This window comes from Rana temporaria, chromosome 12 (genome assembly GCF_905171775.1).
Source record: "Rana temporaria chromosome 12, aRanTem1.1, whole genome shotgun sequence".
NCBI lineage: Eukaryota > Metazoa > Chordata > Amphibia > Anura > Ranidae > Rana > Rana temporaria.
The window spans coordinates 114,557,753-114,578,905 of NC_053500.1; the positions used below are offsets into that span (position 1 = coordinate 114,557,753).

General features: G+C 42.0%; 1 protein-coding gene across 1 annotated transcript in view; it reads right to left on the reverse strand.

Annotated features, from left to right (window-relative positions):
- Positions 1-16,371, reverse strand: part of LOC120918603 (protein 4.2-like) — a 52,470-nt gene extending 36,099 nt beyond the window's left edge. The window contains exons 1-6 of the mRNA XM_040330275.1: positions 15,980-16,371; positions 12,551-12,736; positions 8,357-8,590; positions 6,192-6,310; positions 4,786-4,914; positions 4,538-4,700 (exon numbers count right to left, since the gene is read on the reverse strand). Of these exons, the coding sequence (XP_040186209.1) occupies positions 4,538-4,700; positions 4,786-4,914; positions 6,192-6,310; positions 8,357-8,590; positions 12,551-12,736; positions 15,980-15,989 (841 nt within the window). The 5' untranslated portion in view covers positions 15,990-16,371. The remainder of the gene's footprint in view (positions 1-4,537; positions 4,701-4,785; positions 4,915-6,191; positions 6,311-8,356; positions 8,591-12,550; positions 12,737-15,979) is intronic.
- Positions 16,372-21,153: the final 4,782 nt, after the last annotated feature.

Below are 21,153 nucleotides of genomic sequence, written 5' to 3' on the forward strand. Positions count from 1 at the left end.
GAACAAGGAACACACCAGGCAGGTCCGAGATACTGTTGTGGAGAAGTTTAAAGCCGGATTTGGATACAAAAAGATTTCCCAAGCTTTAAACATCCCAAGGAGCTACTGTGAAAGTGATAATATTGAAATGGAAGGACTATCAGACCACTGCAAATCTATGAAGACCTGGCCGTCCCTCTAAACTTTCAGCTCATACAAGGAGAAGACTGATCAGAGATGCAGCCAAGAGGCCCATGATCACTCTGGATGAACTGCAGAGATCTACAGCTGAGGTGGGAGACTCTGTCCATAGGACAACAATCAGTCGTATACTGCACAAATCTGGCCTTTATGGAAGAGTGGCAAGAAGAAAGCCATTTCTTAAAGATATCCATAAAAAGTGTCGTTTAAGGTTTGCCACAAGCCACCTGGGGACACACCAAACATGTGGAAGAAGGTGCTCTGCTCAGATGAAACCAAAATCAAACTTTTTGGCAACAATGCAAAACTTTATGTTTGGCATAAAAGCAACACAGCTCATCACCCTGAACACACCATCCCCACTGTGAAACATGGGGGTGGCAGCATCATGGTTTGGGCCTGCTTTTCTTCAGCAGGGACAGGGAAGATGGTTAAAATTGATGGGAAGATGGATGGAGCCAAATACAGGACCATTCTGGAAGAAAACCTGATGGAGTCTGCAAAAGACCTGAGACTGGGACGGAGATTTGTCTTCCAACAAGACAATGATCCAAAACATAAAGCAAAATCTACAATGGAATGGTTCAGAAATACACATATCCAGGTGATAGAATGGCCAAGTCAAAGTCCAGACCTGAATCCAATCGAGAATCTGTGGAAGGAACTGAAAACTGCTGTTCACAAACGCTCTCCATCCAACCTCACTGAGCTCGGGTGGTTTTGCAAGCAGGAATGGGCAAAAATTTCAGTCTCTCGATGTGCAAAACTGATAGAGACATACCTCAAGCGACTTACAGCTGTAATCGCAGCAAAAGGTGGTGCTACAAAGTATTAACTTAAGGGGGCTGAATAATTTTGCACACCCAATTTTTCAGTTTTTTATTTGTTAAAAAAGTTTGAAATATCCAATAAATTTCATTCCACTTCATGATTGTGTCCCACTTGTTGTTGATTGTTCAAAAAAAATTACAGTTTTATATCTTTATGTTTGAAGCCTGAAATGTGGCAAAAGGTCGCAAAGTTCAAGGGGGCCGAATACTTTCGCAAGGCACTGTATGTATTATTATTATTACATAGGATTTATATAGCGGTAACAGTTTAAACAGCGATTTACAACATTAGGGCAGACAGTACAGTTCCAATACAATTCAATACAGGAGGAATTAGAGGGCCCTGCTGGATATTTAATGCAAATCCATACTTTTCCCCATATCGGCCAAAGCAACAGGTTCACTTTAATGAGACCTGATGAAACACCATGCCAGTTAGTAAGTGGATGCTGAGTAGAAGGTATCAAACGGGGAGTACTAGGAGTACAGAAGGGGGCTTGGAGTGTAGGACATGCAGCTTGCGAGGAAGACACAGACATATTATGTGGAAAATCAGAGAGAGGGTGACAGAAGGATAGTAGGAGACAGAAGTTAAAGTATAACTTAAGGCAAAACCTTTTAGTTTTGGATAGAGGAGAGATGGATTACACCACCTGCCAGTTAATGTTGCTGTATGTGTATCGGTTCGGAAGATTCACCCTCTCTGTACTGTTTACCAATATCATTCAACGTGAAAGTAAAAGAAAATCCCAAATTTTGGGTTGTCCTCAGAAAAATAATAGTGGGGAAATATTCCATGGGGGACACTAGTAAAAATTGCCTTGATTTTCAGGGATTTCCTTTCACTTCCTGTTTGGCTATGGGCAGGGGTCAAGTCCTGGGGAAAAAAGTGTGGGAGATCCACTCCCCCACCAAAAAAAATAAAATGATACGCTCATATGCATAATTACTAAACCGCATGTTTTTTTTCCGATCCACTGTACCTTAGTAATCCTTTATGTTACTGGCCGCTTCCTGTATATGGATTCATCGGGTAGTGTGCGGGTATTCTGTCACTTCCTCAATGCCGCAATGTCTCCTGGGAGCTTTTGTCATTGTTCCCAGGAGACCTCTGCAATGTCTCCTGGGAACAATGACAAAAGCTCCCAGGAGTCAGAAGGTTCTCCTGCCCCTGACAGTGACTCGAGCTGGGCATCGCCGCTTAGTGAAGGATTGGCTAGGGCGGCTCGGCTGCTCTCAGCTGCTCTAGTCCTGCAAAGGGAACTGAGTTCCTGCTGTGAAAAAAGTACAGGAACTCCGTTCCCGCGCATTCCCGCAGGACTTGAGCCCTGGCTATGGGACAGGAAATTAAGGGAGATATCCCGAATGGAACAAACACGGCAAAAATAAACCTTACAGGGGTTATAAACCTTACTTACTCTATCCAAAACACCAAAGAAATATGTTTTGCCTATCGTTCTACTTTAAGGTGAAGTTGTTTATGACATAAAGTTACTATGCCTTTGACCTCAGTGATTGGTTTAGTATTCAAGCACCTTCACACTATATTTATATACTATTTAATTTCAATTCCATGGTGAAACAACATATTGAGCAGCTGTTGGAAGTGTTTCATGCACAGCCTGAACCTGAACTGCTTTGTCACATTAATGATGACCATTCTTCTGCATATACTCATTGTCCCTTTGCTCCCTCACTGATCCATTCACTACTGAGAGAGAGAGAGAGAGAGAGAGAGAGAGAGAGAGAGAAACTTGTAAAGCGCAACACATGCGAACTGAATCGCCTCTGGGCGCTGTATCCATTTCATGGGTAAGGAACCCCTTGACATCAGAAGAGATGGGTTTTAATCTTTCTCCTAAAGGCCAAGTGGTCCGACTCCAGTCGGATGGTGGTTGGTAGTGCATTCCACAGGCGAGGTCCCTGGACTGCAAATCTTCGATCTCCTTTGGACTTGTATCTGGCTTTGGGTATCTGGAGGAGGTTTTGATTGGTGGGTCGCAGAATGCGATTGGGGTTATGGGCTTTTATTTTTTCGCATAGATATTGGGGGGCGTTGCCTTGAATACACTTATGTATTAGGCAGAGTGCCTTGAAAGTGATTCTGTCTTTTACTGGCAACCAATGAAGGGATCTCAGTGAAGGTGAGATTGATTCCCATGGTTTTTTCCCAGTCACTAGTCGAGCGGCCGTATTTTGAACGACTTGCGGACGAGTGATTTGGTATTTGGGGAGTCCTAGATAGAGGGCATTTGCGTAGTCGAGTCTGGAATTGATGATTGTTCCCACAACGACTGCAATGTCCTCTTTCGGGATAAAGGGCGTGAGTCTGCGTAGTAGGCGCAGCAGATGGTGGGATCCGCTGACTACTGACCCTATTTGTGCATCCATTGTCATGTAGGCGTCGAAAATGACTCCGAGACTTTTGACTTTGGTGCTAGGGGTGATAGTTTTACCCAGAATGGGTGGGGGAGTCCATGTTGACGCGGGGTATCAAAAGCGGGTATCAAAAGCCAAATACCTGATATTTCCAGGTATGGGGGAGCATGTGACTCCCTCCCCTTCCTACCACATGACAGCACAGGTGCTTTGGGACTGGAAAATCAATCCTATGTCAGTTCCAACTGTAACAGATTTTGAGCTAACACAATGCCTCTTTTTCCTCCCACTTAGCTAAGCCTGGTCGGGAGTTGGGATGAACAGTTTTTTCTTCTAGATATCCAGTATGTGCTGAGATGCCGACGGGGCCTGGAGTGGAGGCGGAGCCGGATGTGAGATTCCAGGTATGTCCCAGTCTATCTCCCTCTCTCTATCTTTTTTTCTCTTTCTTTTTCTTTTCACCACACTTTTCTATTTATGCTTCAACCTGCTAGGGCCGTCGGTCTAAAGGCGGTCCACTTGTTCAGCACCAGGTGACGGGGGAGATGTAGGCGAGCCGATTGACCCGACAGACTTAGGCAGTCTGCCAGCATGAGATACCCCGATCTGTTCCGGGGATCGGCACTTTTGTGCCACCGTGGTGCAGTTGTCTTGACTTGGGGGAGCCTAGGGGGGGCGCGTTGCGGGGAGAGGTTAGCTGGAGGCGTATAGTCGCCCCCTTCTCTATGCACGCGCCCTTTCGGCTCACCCTTTAATCTATATGATACACTATAATCTACTTACTGTCTGCGGAGTCGGTCGGCTTGAGCATGCACACAATAACTCCTCTTCAGAGGACAACTTCGTCCCACATTCGACAAGCAGGCCGTTAGGGCTCGGCTTACTCGTTCTGTGGGTGGAGACCTCACCGCCGACCCATTATCTGACTACTGAATCCCCTATACTTTTGGTTGATTTAAATGTTTTTTGTTTTTTTTTTGTTTTGTGAATGTTTGTCACGTGTGTTTTATTTTTTTATGGAATAACAAAAAGGAATGACTGGTGCATTACTTAATGTCTATACCTTTGGCAAATGTTTTTTGAGATGTACTGCCCTGTCTTTCATAAATAAAGATTATACAAAAAAAAAAATACAGCCCTGGTAATACCTGTACACAGCACTGCTGTAAACACCCAATGATGTCCGTATACTGTCCGACTCCCCTCTTGGAACCACTGGCGCAGGACTGGGACACTGCTTATCCATTTATAGGACTGTCTTCCATTCTCACACATAAAGGCAACTCTGTCCTCATCATCCCTCAGGCCAATCTGCATGCAATACATTAACATATAGAGATGATACAATTTTTTTTACCAGGGGAAATTAAGAAACAATATTTTTTCATTTTCTTACCATGTCTCCTATTATCTGGCAGATGTAGACTGGATCATTTCTCTTGATGTAGTGCATTTCTGGTGTTTCCTGATAGCGTGGGTTTGTGTCCAAGAACCTAATGCATATTTCTGGTATGTCCTCCTCAAACTGTAAAATGAAATTCACCAGCCTTAGCTCAGCATCAGCACATAGGAAAAGGTAAAAAATAAATGTATCATCTAGGGCTAAATGTACATGTAAATGTGGGCCTGAGCCTTGGGCAAAAGAGGAAATGAGACACCACCAATAACAACGGCAGTTTTTTTTTTTTTTTTGCATTTTCCCTCCATATTTGTCCTGTTGTGGAAATTAGGTAATGGAACCGAGAGCAAGATCAACTGAGAAGAGTCATACGGACTTTTTATGGTATTTTTTTGCAGGATAAAGAAAATGTACTACTCAAATGATACCAGGGTGTCACAATTACTGGTGGACAGCGTGAACAGCAGTGTTACTAATGGACATGGTTTATTGTAACACACCTTTTTAGATCTTCCAGCATCACATTCCTTTGTGGCCCTTGCATTCTGTTACATGACAACTCTAATGCTAAGAGACTTCCTTCTGCCCCATACTGTGATTGTACATCTAAGGCCTCGTACACACGGACGGACAATCCGATGAAAACGGTCCGCCGGACCGTTTTCATCGGACATGTCCGCTGCCAGATTTTGGTCTGATGTGTGTACACACCATCAGACCAAAATCCCCGCAGACAGCGAACGCTGTGACGTGGTCGCGACGTGGCCGCGACGATGACGCGGCGACGTGCGCGACCCTGGAAGGTCAATGCTTCCACGCATGCGTCGAATCACTTCGACGCATGCGAGGGCTTTCGGCCGAGCAGACATGTCCGGTGAGTCGTACAGACGACCGAACATGTCCGACGGACAGGCTTCCAGCGGACATGTTTCATAGCATGCTAAGAAACATTTTTCTGCTGGAAACCTGTCCGCTAGGCCGTGAATCCGGTCCGGTCGGCCGTACAGACGACCGAACATGTCCGCGGAAACTGGTCCGCGGACCAGTTTCAGCAGACATGTTCGGTCGTGTGTACGAGGCCTTAAAGAGGGGCAGGTGGCTATATAATGCCCATTATGTGTCACTGACTCTGATCCCACTCTGACTAATGTCTGAATCTCTACTTAGGGCCACCACCCTAAAATATTATATTTGTACTGGCCCAGGGGGCCAATGCCCCTAAGTCCTACCCTGATAATACTTGAGCATGAAACCATGCTTTTTTATTTGATGACTATTTCCAGGTAGACATAAAGATCACCAACCAACATAAAAAAAGTTGGCATTGTTTATTAACACACCTACCTGACCAAAGTGCCAGGGCAAGGGCTGAGCATGATGGCATGCTGCATTGACACACCTACCTGACCAAAGTGCCAAGGCTGGGGCTGAACATGACTCTCTGTGCCCAGATAGATGATGCCATCTTCACTGAGGACATACTCTCGCCGTTCAGCTTCACTGTGCAGGTACACTGGATCATCTAATAGACCGGGAGACCATAAAAAGTTTCAGCTGAGGTCAATGTTATAAAGGGGAACAATAGACTTTTTATAGGAAACCTGCCTTGGGAGAAACGTTGGAGCCGTAAAAGCTTACTTCTTTTAAAAAATTATTGTTGCTACATAGTTACACAGTTTTTAAGGCTGAAAAAAGACACCAGCCCATCCAGTTTGACCTGTGGTGTGTGAGTGTGCTTATGTTTATGTCACTAGTACATTGTATATCCCTTTAAGTTGTGATTGTTAAGGTTCCCATCTAATCGTTTTTTGAAACTATCGACGCTGCCTGCTGATACCACTGCTGGTGGAAGAGAATTTCACATCCTTACCGCTTTGACAGTAAAGGACCCTCTACTCAGTTTAAGGTTAAACCACTTCTCTTTTAATTTCAGTGAATGGCCACATGTCTTTTTAAATTCCCTTTTACTGAAAAAAAAATTCCCTTTGCTAGGGTCACCAGTACCGTATTTCTACATTGCTATCATAACCCTTGTCAAGCGTCTCTTCTCCAGTGAGAATAAGTTCAATGCCTGTAGTCTTTCCCCATAGCTGAAATCCTCCAGTCCCTTAATTAGATTTGTTGCCCTTCTCTTGACTCTCTCCAGTTCCTACACATTCTACCTGAGGACTGGTGCCCAGAACTAAATGGCATACTCAAGATGCGGCCGGACCAGAGTCTTGTTGAGTGGGAGAATTATCGTTTTATTTTCAAAGTGAATCCCCTTTTTAATACATGGCAATATTCTGTTGGCTTGGCTTGCAGCAGCTTGACATTGCACACCATTGCTGAGCCTGTCATCTACTAGGACCACCAGGTCCTTTTCCATCCTAGATCCCCCCAGAGGTTCTTTCCCTAGTGAGTAATTTGTGTTCATATTTTTAGCACCCAACTGCATTACTTTACATTTTTTAACATTAAACCTCATTTGCCATGTAGTTGCCCACCCATGTTTTTAATTTAAGTCTTCTTGTAAGGTTTCCACATCCTGTGCAGAAGTTATTGCCCTGCTAAACTTTCAGCCCACGTTTTCATAGAATGTTAATAGATTGGTTTGGCAAGAATGATTCTGCATGAATCCATGCTGATTACTGCTAATGATATCGTTTTCATTAATACAATCTTAGACATAGTCCCTTATCATCCCCTCCAATAGCTTGCAGACTATTGATGTTAGGCTAACTGGCCTGAAGTTCCCAGGCATTTATCTCTGCCCTTTTTCAATATTGGTACCACATTGGCTTTTCTCCAATCAGCTGATACCATCCCAGTCAGTAACCTGTCCATAAAAATTAGGAACAATGGTCTAGTTATCACCTGACTGAGTTCCTTAAAGTGGAGGTTCACCCGGACATACAACTTTTTACCCTTAGATTCCTGCTCATTTTGTCTAGGGGAATCGGCTATTTTTTAAAAAAATCTAAGCTGTACTTACCTTTTTAGAGAGCGATCTTCTCCGCCGCTTCCGGGTATGGGCTGCGGGACTGGGCGTTCCTATTTTGATTGACAGTCTTCCGACAGGCTTCCGACGGTCGCATCCATCGCGTCACGATTTTCCGAAAGTAGCCGAACGTCGGTGCGCAGGCGCAGTATAGCGCCGCACCGACGTTCGGCTTCTTTCGGCTACTCATGATGCGATGGATGCGACTGTCGGAAGCCTGTCGGAAGACTGTCAATCAAAATAGGAACGCCCAGTCCCGAAGACCCATACCCGGAAGCGGCGGAGAAGATCGCTCTCTAAAACGGTAAGTACAGCTTCGATTTTAAAAATACTAGCCGATTCCCCTAGACAAAATGAGCATCAATCTAAGGGTAAAAATAATTTTTAGGGTGAACTCCCTCTTTAAGGTCCCTCAGGTGTAAGCCATTTAGTTATCCTATAATACAACCAGATAATAAAGACAGTTGTTAGTTTGTACAGTTGACAGTAAAGGAGTGGTTATCTCTGTTTATTTAAAAAAGGGAGGTTAAAAAGCTTAACAATGCCTGACACATGCACTTACAGTACCCTCACATAATATATGCTTACCCTCACACCAAGGGTTAAAAAGTATCATGAACTCCCCCAGGTTCTCAATGACTCCACTGGAGATTTTGATTGAGATTGTGTAGTATCCAATGATGGCACTCGCTGGTGTGTTGACACACACTTTCCACATTCCTTGCTTGCAATCAACGACCCTGGCACTCCACGTTTTCCTGTCACTTAGGCTGGATATGGGAAAACTGTTCTTAGTTCCATCTTTTTTTGAAGGTTTGGGACCTAAAAAACAAAAAATGTCTGCATTTTAAAATAACAATAGGCTTTCCTAAAGTCATTTGAACCAGCCATTGGCTTCCAGTCATTATTTCAACCTGATTATTACATGTGGCTATTTGATTGACAAATTTCCATTATATTTTTCAATGAAATTGCAAAGCATTCAAAGATATAAAACAATGGGTTTGATTTGATCGACTGCGAGGTGATACTGTAAAACTGAAATTGAAAGCAGCATTTCTGTTTCAATTTTGATCATAGTTGAAATTTGGTGCATTCCATTGATACCAAACCAGATTCGATTTCACATTTGAGAAAGTTCTGCTGGTTGATCAAACTCATGGGTGGTAGATTGCTTGGTTTCTGGCAAATACATTTAGATCATATTTGTGATTCCTGATTAAAAGTGGTTAAAATTGACTGAATAATTGCCATGTGTATGGGGAATGGTAAAGTATCACCTGATCAGTGCTGGACTACAGAGCAAATTGTGATATTAACCAAAGTATTCTTGCTTCTCTTACAGCTTTATAACGGAAAAACAAATAAATACAGTGATGATAAATTGCTAAAAATCTAGTTAAACTGTTTACACCCAGTGAATAATCAGACCTATAATATTTGTATTTCCTCATGAAAGGAATATTTAAAGGGACAAGTGACCACAAAGAAAAAAATATGATGGCTGTAGACCAGCTCACATCCCTCCTGCTGTTCAGATTTTCTGGATTGCATTTATCAAACTGTTATGCCGTGTACACACGACCGTTTTTCATGACGAGAAAAATGCAATTTTTTTTAATTGGTCGTGAAAAACGGCCGTGTGTATGCTCCAGAGCATTTTTCTCGACGAGAAAAATGCCGTTAAAAATTAAGAACCTGCTCTATTTTTTCTCGTAGTTTTTCAAATTGTGAAAACGGTTGTGTGCAGGCTTTAACGAGGGGGAAAAAACGCGCATGCTCAGAAGCAAGTTATGAGACAAGAAAGCTTGATCTGGTAAAACTAGCATTCGTAATGGAGATGGCACATTTGTCACGCTGTAACAGACTGAAAAGCACGAAGATTGAAAAACGCGAATCGTCTCTCACTCACCAAACTTTTACTAACACACGCTAACACGAAATCAGCAAAAGCAGCCCAAAGGGTGGCGCCATTCTAATGGAGTGTGAAAGGTGAAACTCCTGCGCTGTCTGTGAATACAAAGGGGGGGAGGGTGGGGGAGGGAGAGTGAAAGGGGCACTGCTGCAAAACCCAGGAAGGTCTACCTTGATAGACAAAGTGATAATGGAACAAGTGAAAGATGTCTGCGCTGTGAAAACACACTATCAATAATATATTGCAAATGTGTGAAAGGGGCAGGGGGAAAGGGGGGGGCAAGGGACACAAGTGACAGTGAATACGTGGGTATGCCGTGGTAATAACTATAGATAGCAAAAAATTTAACAATAATTCAGTAAATATACAAGATACACATATGCAAAAAAAAAAAAAAAAAAGTCCAAGAAACGAAAGAAACTCAAGGTCTCCAAAAGTCTGGTAAGTCTGATGGTTGAAAAATGAGGACAGATATTCAACGAAGGGAGACCCCACAGCCAACTCTGGTGAAGAAAGGATAGACCGTCACCTTAAAAATCTCCACACACACACCTCTTGTGGTCCCAGCAGCTCACCTTACATCAAGCAAAAAGAGCCTGAGAGGAAAACCCTTATGCCGCGTACACACCATCACTTTATGTGATGAAAAAAAACGACACTTTCTGTGAAGTAAAAAATGACGTTTTTGAAACTTCAATTTTCAAAGACGAAGTTGCCTACACACCATCGTTTTTCTCACAATGTTCTTGCAAAGTGAGGTTACGTTCCACCACGTTTTACCATTGAAGCTTGCTTCATAAGTAGCTTCTGGGCATGCGTGGATGAAAAAACGTCTTAGAAAACGACGTTTTTTGCTACACACGGTCAATCTCTGTGAAGTAAAAAGTGCACTTTTGAAAAACGACACATAAAATTGAAGCATGCTTCAATTTTTTTTGGTCGTTTTTTAGAAAACATAAAACGACGTTTTCCCCCACACACAGTCAATTAAAGTGACGTTTTTAAAAACGTCATTTTTTTTCATCACATAAAGTGATGGTGTGTATGCGGCATTATGGTCTGGTCTTGATGGTATAGATTGCTCTCACATTCCAAGGCAGTACATGCAAATATAAGGAACATAGAACAGGATGGTGTAATATTGATAGAGCCGGGGGGTCTTGCACATAACACACTCAGATGCACTCACATGGAATATAAAATATGAGGCTTATCTCCACGAGCAGCGAGCTCGTCAGTGTCCTGCTTCTCCTCTCTCACCAGTTTCCACGCATGTCAGGCAGTTTCCATATATGTCAGGCTGGGATGTCAGGATGTATAGTGTTTCCTTGGTCATAGGGAGACAGCTGTCTGTTTGGATGCTGATGCCCCATGTGACTACGATGGCCATCTTGAGGGCAGAGCCTTTTATAGCCCTGGCTCCTGGGCTTGGCGTGCATTTTGCAAGTGGCTAGCATAGGGACAGGACACCTGTTTGCCAGGGGCAGTAATTAGAGACAGAGAAAGGTTCTGGATGGGTAGGGAAGTGCAGGGATTACGCCATCTTCTCCAAGGAAGACTCCCTGGGTTTGGACTGGCCAGTCTGCATTTTGCTCCTTGTGGAAGACGCTGTTGCCATCTCCAGGTCTTCAGACTTCTGCTCCACCATTGTTACAGTTGTAAATGTCTCCAAAGGTGTTGACTCCCTATTGGGCCTGTTTCTATTTGCCTTACTTTTCTACAATATATTACTATTGCCAAACTTCAACAGTCAATTTTCCTTTAATGGCTCTGCCATCTTCTACCCAGCTTCCTCTGGGTCCTGGGCTTTGCCTGTCTTCATTGACTGGCAAGGGATGACATAATTCCTGCACATACGCAGGACTTCAGTTATCCAGTTATACATCAGCATTGTGAATGTAAACTGAGCTTGCGCAACAAATGCACATTCTAAAGAATACTGCGAGCAGACAGGTAAGTTTCTTCTGCATGTCTCTTCTGCAATGGAGAACCTGCCAGCTCACAGTTGATTAAAGTGGTACTTTAGTTCTGCTTTGAATATTACCCCACGGGTCATCAGAGTAATCTGGGGGTAGCTCTGACATGAGGATGCAAAGCCCTGCTCCTCTACCAAGATGGCCACCACCACACAGAGACAAATGTGGTAAGTCAGTAATAAGGGAAATATTGGCTACAGGAAGCTTTCAGTAGGGTGACCAGACATCCCTGGTTTCTGGGGACAGTCCCCGGATTGAGGACACTGTCCCCGGACCAAGGCTGTCCCCAGTTTAGTCCCCGGATTGGATTTGAACAGGGGCTGGGGCAATTTCATAGACTTTCAGTGCAGAATTAAAAATCTAAAAACCTGAATTACACCCCCCTACTTCACCGCTCCTACTAGCTTAGGGGGGGGGGGTGTATTTTTTCCATTATCGGTGCCCCTTTCTGATGATCATGTGCTGGTCGGAGTGGAGGGAATATGTCTTCAGTTTCTGGTGCATGCCCATTCAGCTCTGCTCGCATGTTCTTTTGCCTTGGCTCAAGTCCAGACCAGCCGCCTGCCAGCCTATCTCCTTGTCTTCCCTGGTGGAGTGATCTTCCTCTGCTCCCCACCTGGTAGTAGCCAAGGCCCAGAGAGTAAGACTCGACAGGCTGTGAGGCTTGCGGTGGCGGGCAGAGAGTCGCTGATTGCCGCCATTACTAGTAAAAAAAAATATGTCCCCGGATTTCAATTTAATAATCTTGTGACCTTAGCTTACAGTCAACAATGGCAACTAGTCCTTTGCCCTCTGCTTGTGTTTTATAAGCACACCTTCCACAATTCAGGTCCTCAAAGAGAGCCTGCCTGCGCTTTGCCCCAAATGTAATGTTAACTTGTTTTATCTCACCTGTTTTTATAATGAGGCTGAATTTGCTCAGATCCTCTTGTCTTAGGGTCTGGTTTTGAAACTGTAATGTGATCGTAAATTCCTGTCCCCGTCTTATGAACAGGCGCGCCTCTTTGCTTAGGCTGATAGTACGATGCTCCCTGTTGTTTCGTGTCACTTGGAGATCACATGTTACGGGTGGTCGATCTGACATAAAATGAAAACATATATTATCCTTCATAGATCAGAAATAATTGCACCCTCCAAAATAGTTACATTGTAAAATGTAGTTTAATATTAAACAAAATGACAAATAGGTTACTGATAATACATATTCCATATTGCACTGTACAAATAAATCTAACATCTTAGGAAAACATTTTAAATCCCTTACCTGCTGCTATACTATATATTCAAAAAGGTCTGCAATGATAAGCCTTGGGAAGTGAACTAATTTTATTTATATGCAAGTTTATCTCTAATGAAAAAGGCTGTGTAACTGTACACGGTGTATATACAGTATATATATATATATGTAGCACGGATGCCTCCCCGGGCCATCTTAATACAAGGGCACTCCTGGACACTGCCCAGGGGCCCCAGGTACATGGGGGTCCCCACAATAATCTTGCATTACATCATACTTGCCAACTGTCATGGATTTGCTGGGACAATCATGCTTTTTACAGGTTCTGGGAAGCGTCCCAGAACCTGTACTGTGCCATCCTGATCCCAGTATTGTGCCCTCCTGACCCCCCCCCCCCATGTACTGTGCTCTTCTGCATCTCCCCCTGTACTGTGCCCTTTGTGTTGACTAGTCTTTGATTTATAGAATGTTTTCCTTTTCTAAAATTGATTTTATTGAATATATGTTTAATTCTATCAACTATTTATACTTTATTTCTTGAAAGTAGGTGTGTAAATTGGGGCAGTCTGGTAGGGGCCCCAGTGTATTACTTTGCCCAGGGGCCCATGATGCTATTAAGACGGCCCTGCAGAGAAGGTCTGGACTTTAGACATGTGCGATTCGGTTCGTAACGAATGGATTTTCGTATGAATTTGTTAGTATTCATACATTTGGATCAATTCGAAAATCCGAATAGCTGAAAGAACCAAAATATGAAAATTACGAAATTACAAATAAGCAAAATTATGAACATGCGAAAATACGAACTTACGAATGGACAAACTTACAAAACACCGAAACAGTAAAAGAACGAAAATGACATCTATAACGAATGATTTGCATTCCTTATTTTCAATCCTTTGTCTGTTCGTAATTTCGTATGTTCGTATTTCATTCGTGTGTTCGTAATTTAATTTCTTTGTATGTTCGTAATTTTGTTTGTTCGTGTTCTTGAATCGTTCTTTTGAATGGACAGTGTAAGAAAGTGTATCTTAATATGTAAGTTCGTAATTTCGTATATTCGTAAATTAGTTTCTTTGTCTGTTCGTAATTTCGTGTTCTTGAATCGTTCTTTCTAATGGGCAGTGTAGTGAGTGATGTATCTTACTTAATATCTTAGCCAGTCAGCTTATTTATTTTGTGTCTGAGTCACAATGCTTTCCTGAATCTTTTTAGATTCAGTTGAGGTGGAGACTGAGTCAGGTCTCGTGGACTGGGAGTAAGTACAGGACTTATTAGAAATTAAGCAAGATATACCCTCTCAAAATGGTGTACAGGGGTGGAGGCTATAGCCGCTTGTTGAAAATGAAACTAAAATACAAGATTGCGAATCATTACGAATGACCGCAATGTATTTACGAAAATACGAATGCATTTGGAGCACAGTAGGAGGCTATAGCCGCATGTTGAAAACGAAACTAAAATACTAGATTGCGAATGACAGCAATGTATTTACGAAAGTACGAATACATTCGAAGCACGGTAGTAGACACGAATCAACGAAAACAAAACAATGTTACGTACGAATCAACGGAAAAGGCAATCTCACAAAAGTAACAATTACTAAATTTACGAGTAGTGTGCCGAATAAACGAAAATTATTATCTAACAAAATTATGAATTTCAAATCAAAGAAAATAAAACTGTAAGACCCCAAATCTATCCTCCTGCCCCTAATAGCATTTAAAACACCAAAATCTGTGTTTTTAAAATGCTTTTGATTCTTTACAGATGGCGCTGTTGACATCATGTCATGGAAGTGATATCATGTCATCACTTCTAGGTTACTATAGTCAATCCCGTGAAAGGTGGCGGGGGCATCACCTCTTGCTGCTAGTAAAAGCAGTCCAGTGGCTAGTTAGCCACCAGGATTACTTTTGTAAGAGAGCCAACGGCCAGCTCTAAAAAACTATACTGGGCATCATTCCAGTATAACCACTGAAAGTCCAGCGACGTACAGGTACATCACTGGTCAGGAAGTAGTCGGAAGCATGTCAATCAATTAGCAACGCCCAGTCCCACAGATTACATACCCAGAAGCCGCGGTGAAAATATGGATAAAACGGTATGTACGGCAATAAAATTAAAAAGGTCAGCATAATCTCATTATCACAACTCGGCTCAATGTAATGTTAGAATTTTTTTTTTGGGTGAACCCCCGCTTTAATAATCTCTATTTAGAGATTTCCTCACTATCCAACTTGTCCGCCGCAGGGGGTAACTTGCCCGGGCGGCCTGATGCCGCACATGACCACCCAAACATTGGGTAAGCTATTTTCTTGTATTATTACCCCTTCTTATGTTGTAATATGGATACTGTTGAACTACTATGTTTGTTAAATATTAATTGTATTGTTTGCTTTATAGATTGGTCCTCTTGAGGAAGCGGTTTTACTGCGAAACTAGTCGAGGCACAGACCAGTCTATATGTTTGTAATAACAGATATTGCTTGGGGGCAATATTTTCAATATTTTCAATTTTAACCATGTATTTTATGTTTAACAAATTTTATATGTAATAAAATTTCCTTTTTACTAAAACATGTATGTTACTTCTTATAAAGTACCGAGATAGTCCATCAATTCCAGGGGGAGGGAATGCTATAGGGTCAGCATTAGCCACTGTCCCTTATCACCTTTCCCCCATCCTTTTTGTCTTTATATTAATTTGGATGATGGTATGCTTTTAAGATGAGTTACTTTGCTTATATGAGGCTATACTCAATATATTTGCACAATTTGAAAGTGTTTGACCTTATATTATATAGGTAAATCTAAAGGAAAATTGCACAATGTATGGCCAACCTTGGGGTTTACATCTATTTTAAGTGCTATCAAGGCCATAAAAGTACAGCACACGTGTTACACAAAACTGAAGCAAGCTATAGTCAAACACAGGTATATGCACACACTAACAGCCATAGATTTAGGTCTGTGTTCAGGCTATCAGACTATACCCCAAATCATTACAATGATAAAATTCATTTATCAAGCTTGTTAGGTATCCTTCCCAGTATCCATCCTGGTAGCAGATGCCATCTCACCTTTCCTCATTTTTCCTTTGGATGCCGGAATGTTGCCAGTCGTCCTTCAGATGATTGCCAGCGTAGTCTCAGTCCCTGGAGCTTTTTCTGAATTGTTATCTGTCACTTACAATGTGTTATCAGCCAGTGCAGCTTCCTCCTCGCTGCTGGTATAGCAGCCACAGTGCGGAGGTATTGGTGGGGTGTGTGCTCATAAGTACGTCACGGGGGAATTCTTTATTTCAAATGTTCAAAAGAAAATAAGATAAAGATATATTTCTCTGTGTCTCTGAAATCTTCATCATGTTGTAAGAACTGTCATCATGGAGGAAATCTTCTCCTTTCCTTTGTGTGCAACTCACTTTTTGGGGGTAATGTTGCTCACAGATTAGGTGGTCAAGTGTTGAACTGCTTATTCTATATAACGTCAGTATTTTTTTTATCTTTCCATGTATTAAAGGGTTTGTAAAGGTACAATTTTTTCCCCTAAATAGCTTCCTTTCCCTTAGTACAGTCCTCCTTCACTTACCTCATCCTTCCATTTTGCTTTTAAATGTCCTTATTTCTTCTGAGAAATCCTCACTTCCTGTTCTTCTGTCTGTAACTCCACACAGTAATGAGAGGCTTTCTCCCTGGTGTGGAGAGAGCCTCTTGAGGGGGGTATGATTATATATATATATTATATTATATTTATAAATTATTACTAGTCAACCAACATTTGAATTCTTCTATAGCCTATAGCATTTGAAATGTATGATTGCGGTGTCGTACAGTTTAGCTGCTTCGTCGAATCTTCTTAGATTTTTCGACAGACACCATAAGCCTTCAATGACAGATTCAACGTTTGTATGTTTTTCACTGCTTCGTCGAATCGTCGTCGTTCACATCGAATGGTCTACCCCAACACTGTCTCTATAATGTCGAATCTTTTCTCTCTATGTCAAATTTTTCCTCGCTATGTAGAATAATGTCGGACTAATAGAGTTAGGTTAGGCACATTCGACGGCAGATTCGATAGACACAGATTGCTATTGTCAGCGTCATGTCGAATCTCCTATCTATATCGAACTGTTGTAGCAACGAAAACGAAAATAAAGCATTTTTTTTATGTCGGAGCTTTCGGATTTCGGATTCTGTGCGTTCGTTTTCGTTTGTTAAAATGATAACGAAAATACCCGAAATTCAGACTAAAATGCATTTTAAAGTGCACGAAAACGAATGCACGTCTAGCATTAAGGTGAAAAAACTGGAAGGTTTACAGCCCCTATAACTGTCTTTTATAGCATCTAGCAAATTTAGACAACTACCCAATGTATGTTTGCCTTTGAACCCGTACTATTTTGCATTTCTTAAATTTGAGTCCATATTACACTGTTTCTTGTATGATATTATATGATCTCTAATGTTAATGAAAGCTTAGCCTGGATTAAGCTGACAAACAGCATTCATAGAAAGTCAGTTACTCTTGCAGAGTGACTACCAAGTAGTAATGAGAAACTCCCACTGATCATTTTTTAGATATAGAGCTAGGTCATACTTTTGCAATGTGCAGAAGGAAGATAAGATGCAAAAAGTATAGCTCAGTTAGGACTTGGTGATCAAACAGACAACACGTATGTAGAAGTGTTTTCAAAAGCGTCAGATACAATGTCACATAGTAGGTGAGGTTGAAAAAAGACACAAGTCCATCAAGTCCAACCTATGTGTGTGATTATATGTCCATTATACTGGTCATAGCCATCTTCAATGTAAGTGGTACCTGGCAAAGGGTGTGTTCTACATCTACACTATATGGGCAAAAGTTTATAAACAGCCGACCATCACACATATATGAGTTTGTTGGATAGTTTATGTGTGGGAATGTGTCCATTCAGCCAAAGACAATTGTGAGGTCAGGTACTAGTGTAAAGCCCCGTACACACGGTCGGACATCAAACAAACTTTCCCTTGGATTTTTGTCCGAAGGGAGTTGTCCGGTCACACCCATAGCATACACATGCTCTGACTTTTCTGAAAACTTTTCTAAAACTTTCCCAACATGACGTAGTTTTTCTGCTCTTTACCGCCACCCTTTGGTTAACTTCTGCTATTGTTGGTTGATTTTAACATTGGTTCTGAGCATGCGTATTTGCACTTTGTACAAAAGTCGGATGGCTTGCTGTACACACGGTCGGACTTGGCACCATCTGACTTTTGTTGCCGAAAAGTTTGTCCGTTTGCAGACCGAACTTTTTGTCCGATGAAACCCGAAAAAGTTTGTCCGATGGAGCGTACACACGTTTGGAAAAATGTGAAAACTTGCAGATTTTGAAGTTTGTACGCTCCATTGGACCAACTTTTTCGGGTTTCATCGGACAAAAATTTGGTCTGCAAACGGACAATCTTTTCGGCAACAAAAGTCCGATGGTGCCTAGTCCGAGCATGTGTACAGCAAGCCATCGGACTTTTGTACAAAGTGCAAATACGCATGCTCAGAACCATTGTTAAAATCAACCAACAATAGCAGAAGTTAACCAAAGGGTGGCGGTAAAGAGCAGAAAAGAGCAGAAAAACCACGTGATGTTGGGAAAGTTTTAGAAAAGTTTTCAGAAAAGTCAGAGCGTGTGTATGCTATGGGTGTGACCGGACAACTCCCTTCGGACAAAAATCCAAGGGAAAGTTTGTTTGATGTCCGATATGTGTACGAGGCTTTAGACCCGAAGACCTGGCTTAATCATACCAAAGGTGACCAATAGGATTAAAATAAGGGATCTGTGCAGGACACTCTTCTCTTCACACCACACACATTTGAATATAAACTCTGCGCTATGACACCCCTAATTGCATAGCTGCCTGCACACTGATTACTCCTATGTGGGGATAACCTCAAGATTAAACAGGTGTGGTGCAAAAATATTAAAATACAGTATATACCAGTATATCATACTAATATTGTGCTTGCTGCAAATAAAAATAATCCCCAATTACACAATTATTACTTACAATCAAATGTAATTTAAAAGTAAATCAATTCATTATATAAAGTGCATCTTGCCCAGTGAATAAATCAATTTGTGAATATAAGAGTCAATTTATATAAAAGTGCTCTGTGGCCTCCACAAACCCTTTTTTGATGTTATCCACTTGTTCGCCAATCCTTTTGGAGAGACGCCTAGTGGTCCTACCAACGTATTGCAACTTGCATGGACATTCTATAGCATAAGTAACAGGTGCTATCACTTGTGATAAACTCTCTTATGTTATATTCCCGGTTTGTCACATTGGATTTTAACTTAAAAGGAGAAGTCCAACCTGGGCTCGTTTGGCTGGGCTTCTCCTAATGGCGCGTACACACGATCAGAAATTCCGACAATTTTTCTGATGGAACGTTGGCTCAAAGTTGTGTTGCATTTATATACACGGTCATACAAATATTGTCGGAAATTCCGACCGTCAAGAACGCAGTGACGTACAATACGTACGACGAGCCAAGATCAATGATGTTCAATAGGCAGTTTGGCTCTTCTGCTTGATTCTGAGCATGCATGTTTTTTTTTTCGATAGAAGCTTTTTCCATCGGAAAAATAGAGAACCTGCTCTCAATCTTTTGTTGGCAGAAATTTAGACAGAAAAAGTCTGATGAAGCCTACACAAGGTCGAAATTTCCGACAAAAATCTCACATTGTACTTTTCTTGAATTTCCGATCGTGTGTACGCGGCATAATTTGTTTTGCACTCCTGTGACCCGTTTTCAGCAGAGAGCGATCTGAAGTCCCCTCTCTACTGACTGATCTCCCAGCATTCACCGCTTATTCTCGCGCCTGCACACTGTTACAGTGTTCTGGTACCTAATGGCAATATTTACAGGCATGTCAGTTTCTAAAATGGCACAATTAGAGACGCCGTCGTCACGTGACCGAAGTCACGCGTCACTTCGTGTGTGAAATGTCACGAGATTCACATTGCATTTTTGGTAGCATGACACTGTGCTCCTATAAAAACATAGTAGACAGGTCCCACAATGCATTGCGGCGCCGGGGAAAGGAAAAGATACGCCTACTCCCGCGGGAGGGGAATCCCGGAAGTCATAGTTTACATGGCTATACTACGTTTTTTTGTTTTTTTTTAATGTTATGGCAATTCAGTATGTGCATTGTGCAAGGATTGATTTAAAAGAATGTTGTTAGTTTGGGTGAACCTCCGCTTTAAACTGTCTATTAAACCTAGTACAGAAGGCTACATCGAATCCTTTATTTGGTTCCTGCTCAGTTTTTTCTGCTAATAATAATTATCTGTTCATTTTTCTCGCTTTTTCTTTTAAGTGGCCTAACTGAGTACTGTTATATCCTTTTTCTACCAACCTAGTAATCAAAATGTCTGCTTGTAGGGATGTAACCATTTCTATTATTTTTTTTTTTTAAAAAGGTTCTGGTAAATAGTTTCCCGTCCCTTTAATATATCTCAAAGTCACTTTCACTGTTCCATTCACCTGAAAAAGATTTTTTATATTTATTAACATTTATTGAATCAAAGAAATGTATTAATGATCCTTCTGTACTTTCCCACACCACTATTATGTCATCTATAAATCTTTAAGAGATTTTCAGTTGGGTCCATTTACATACCCCCCGACATTGTCAGATCGGAATGAGGAACACCTACTATCAAATGTATGTAGGCATAGGACATGCCCCCTGCCACACCCCCTTAAAGGAGAATCAACCAAAAAAATAAGTGTAGCACCTGGTTACTTCCAAGTACCGGTGTTATTGAAATTTAGAGGGCGATCAGAGTATTAGTAGACTCTGATCTAAATGGTTATGTTCAAAACAGGGTCTCTGTCTCAGCTTGGCTGTGCTGTGGGCTCATTCTGTTGTTGCGGGAGTGATGTTCCACCCCAGGACGCTAGGTGGCAGCAGTGGAGTCGAGACTTGGGTGCTTTTTCCCAGCAGCCAATCAGGAAGGAATTTCCTCGCTGGGCATGCTGGAAGAGGTTATTTAAGGGACAGACGCCATTGAGTCTGGGTCTTCTTCCAGTGTGGCACCCACCTTTAGGGTGACCACATCACGGCGCCGCAGCGTTATGGCCTACCTGGCCGGGGTGTGCGTGCCACGCGGTGTTCCTGGTCCCGGGACCATGTTGGTCCGGAACATTTGAGCACAGTTGGGGACCCAGTGATCGACTGGGTTCCCATTCTTGAAGATCCCAAGCAGTA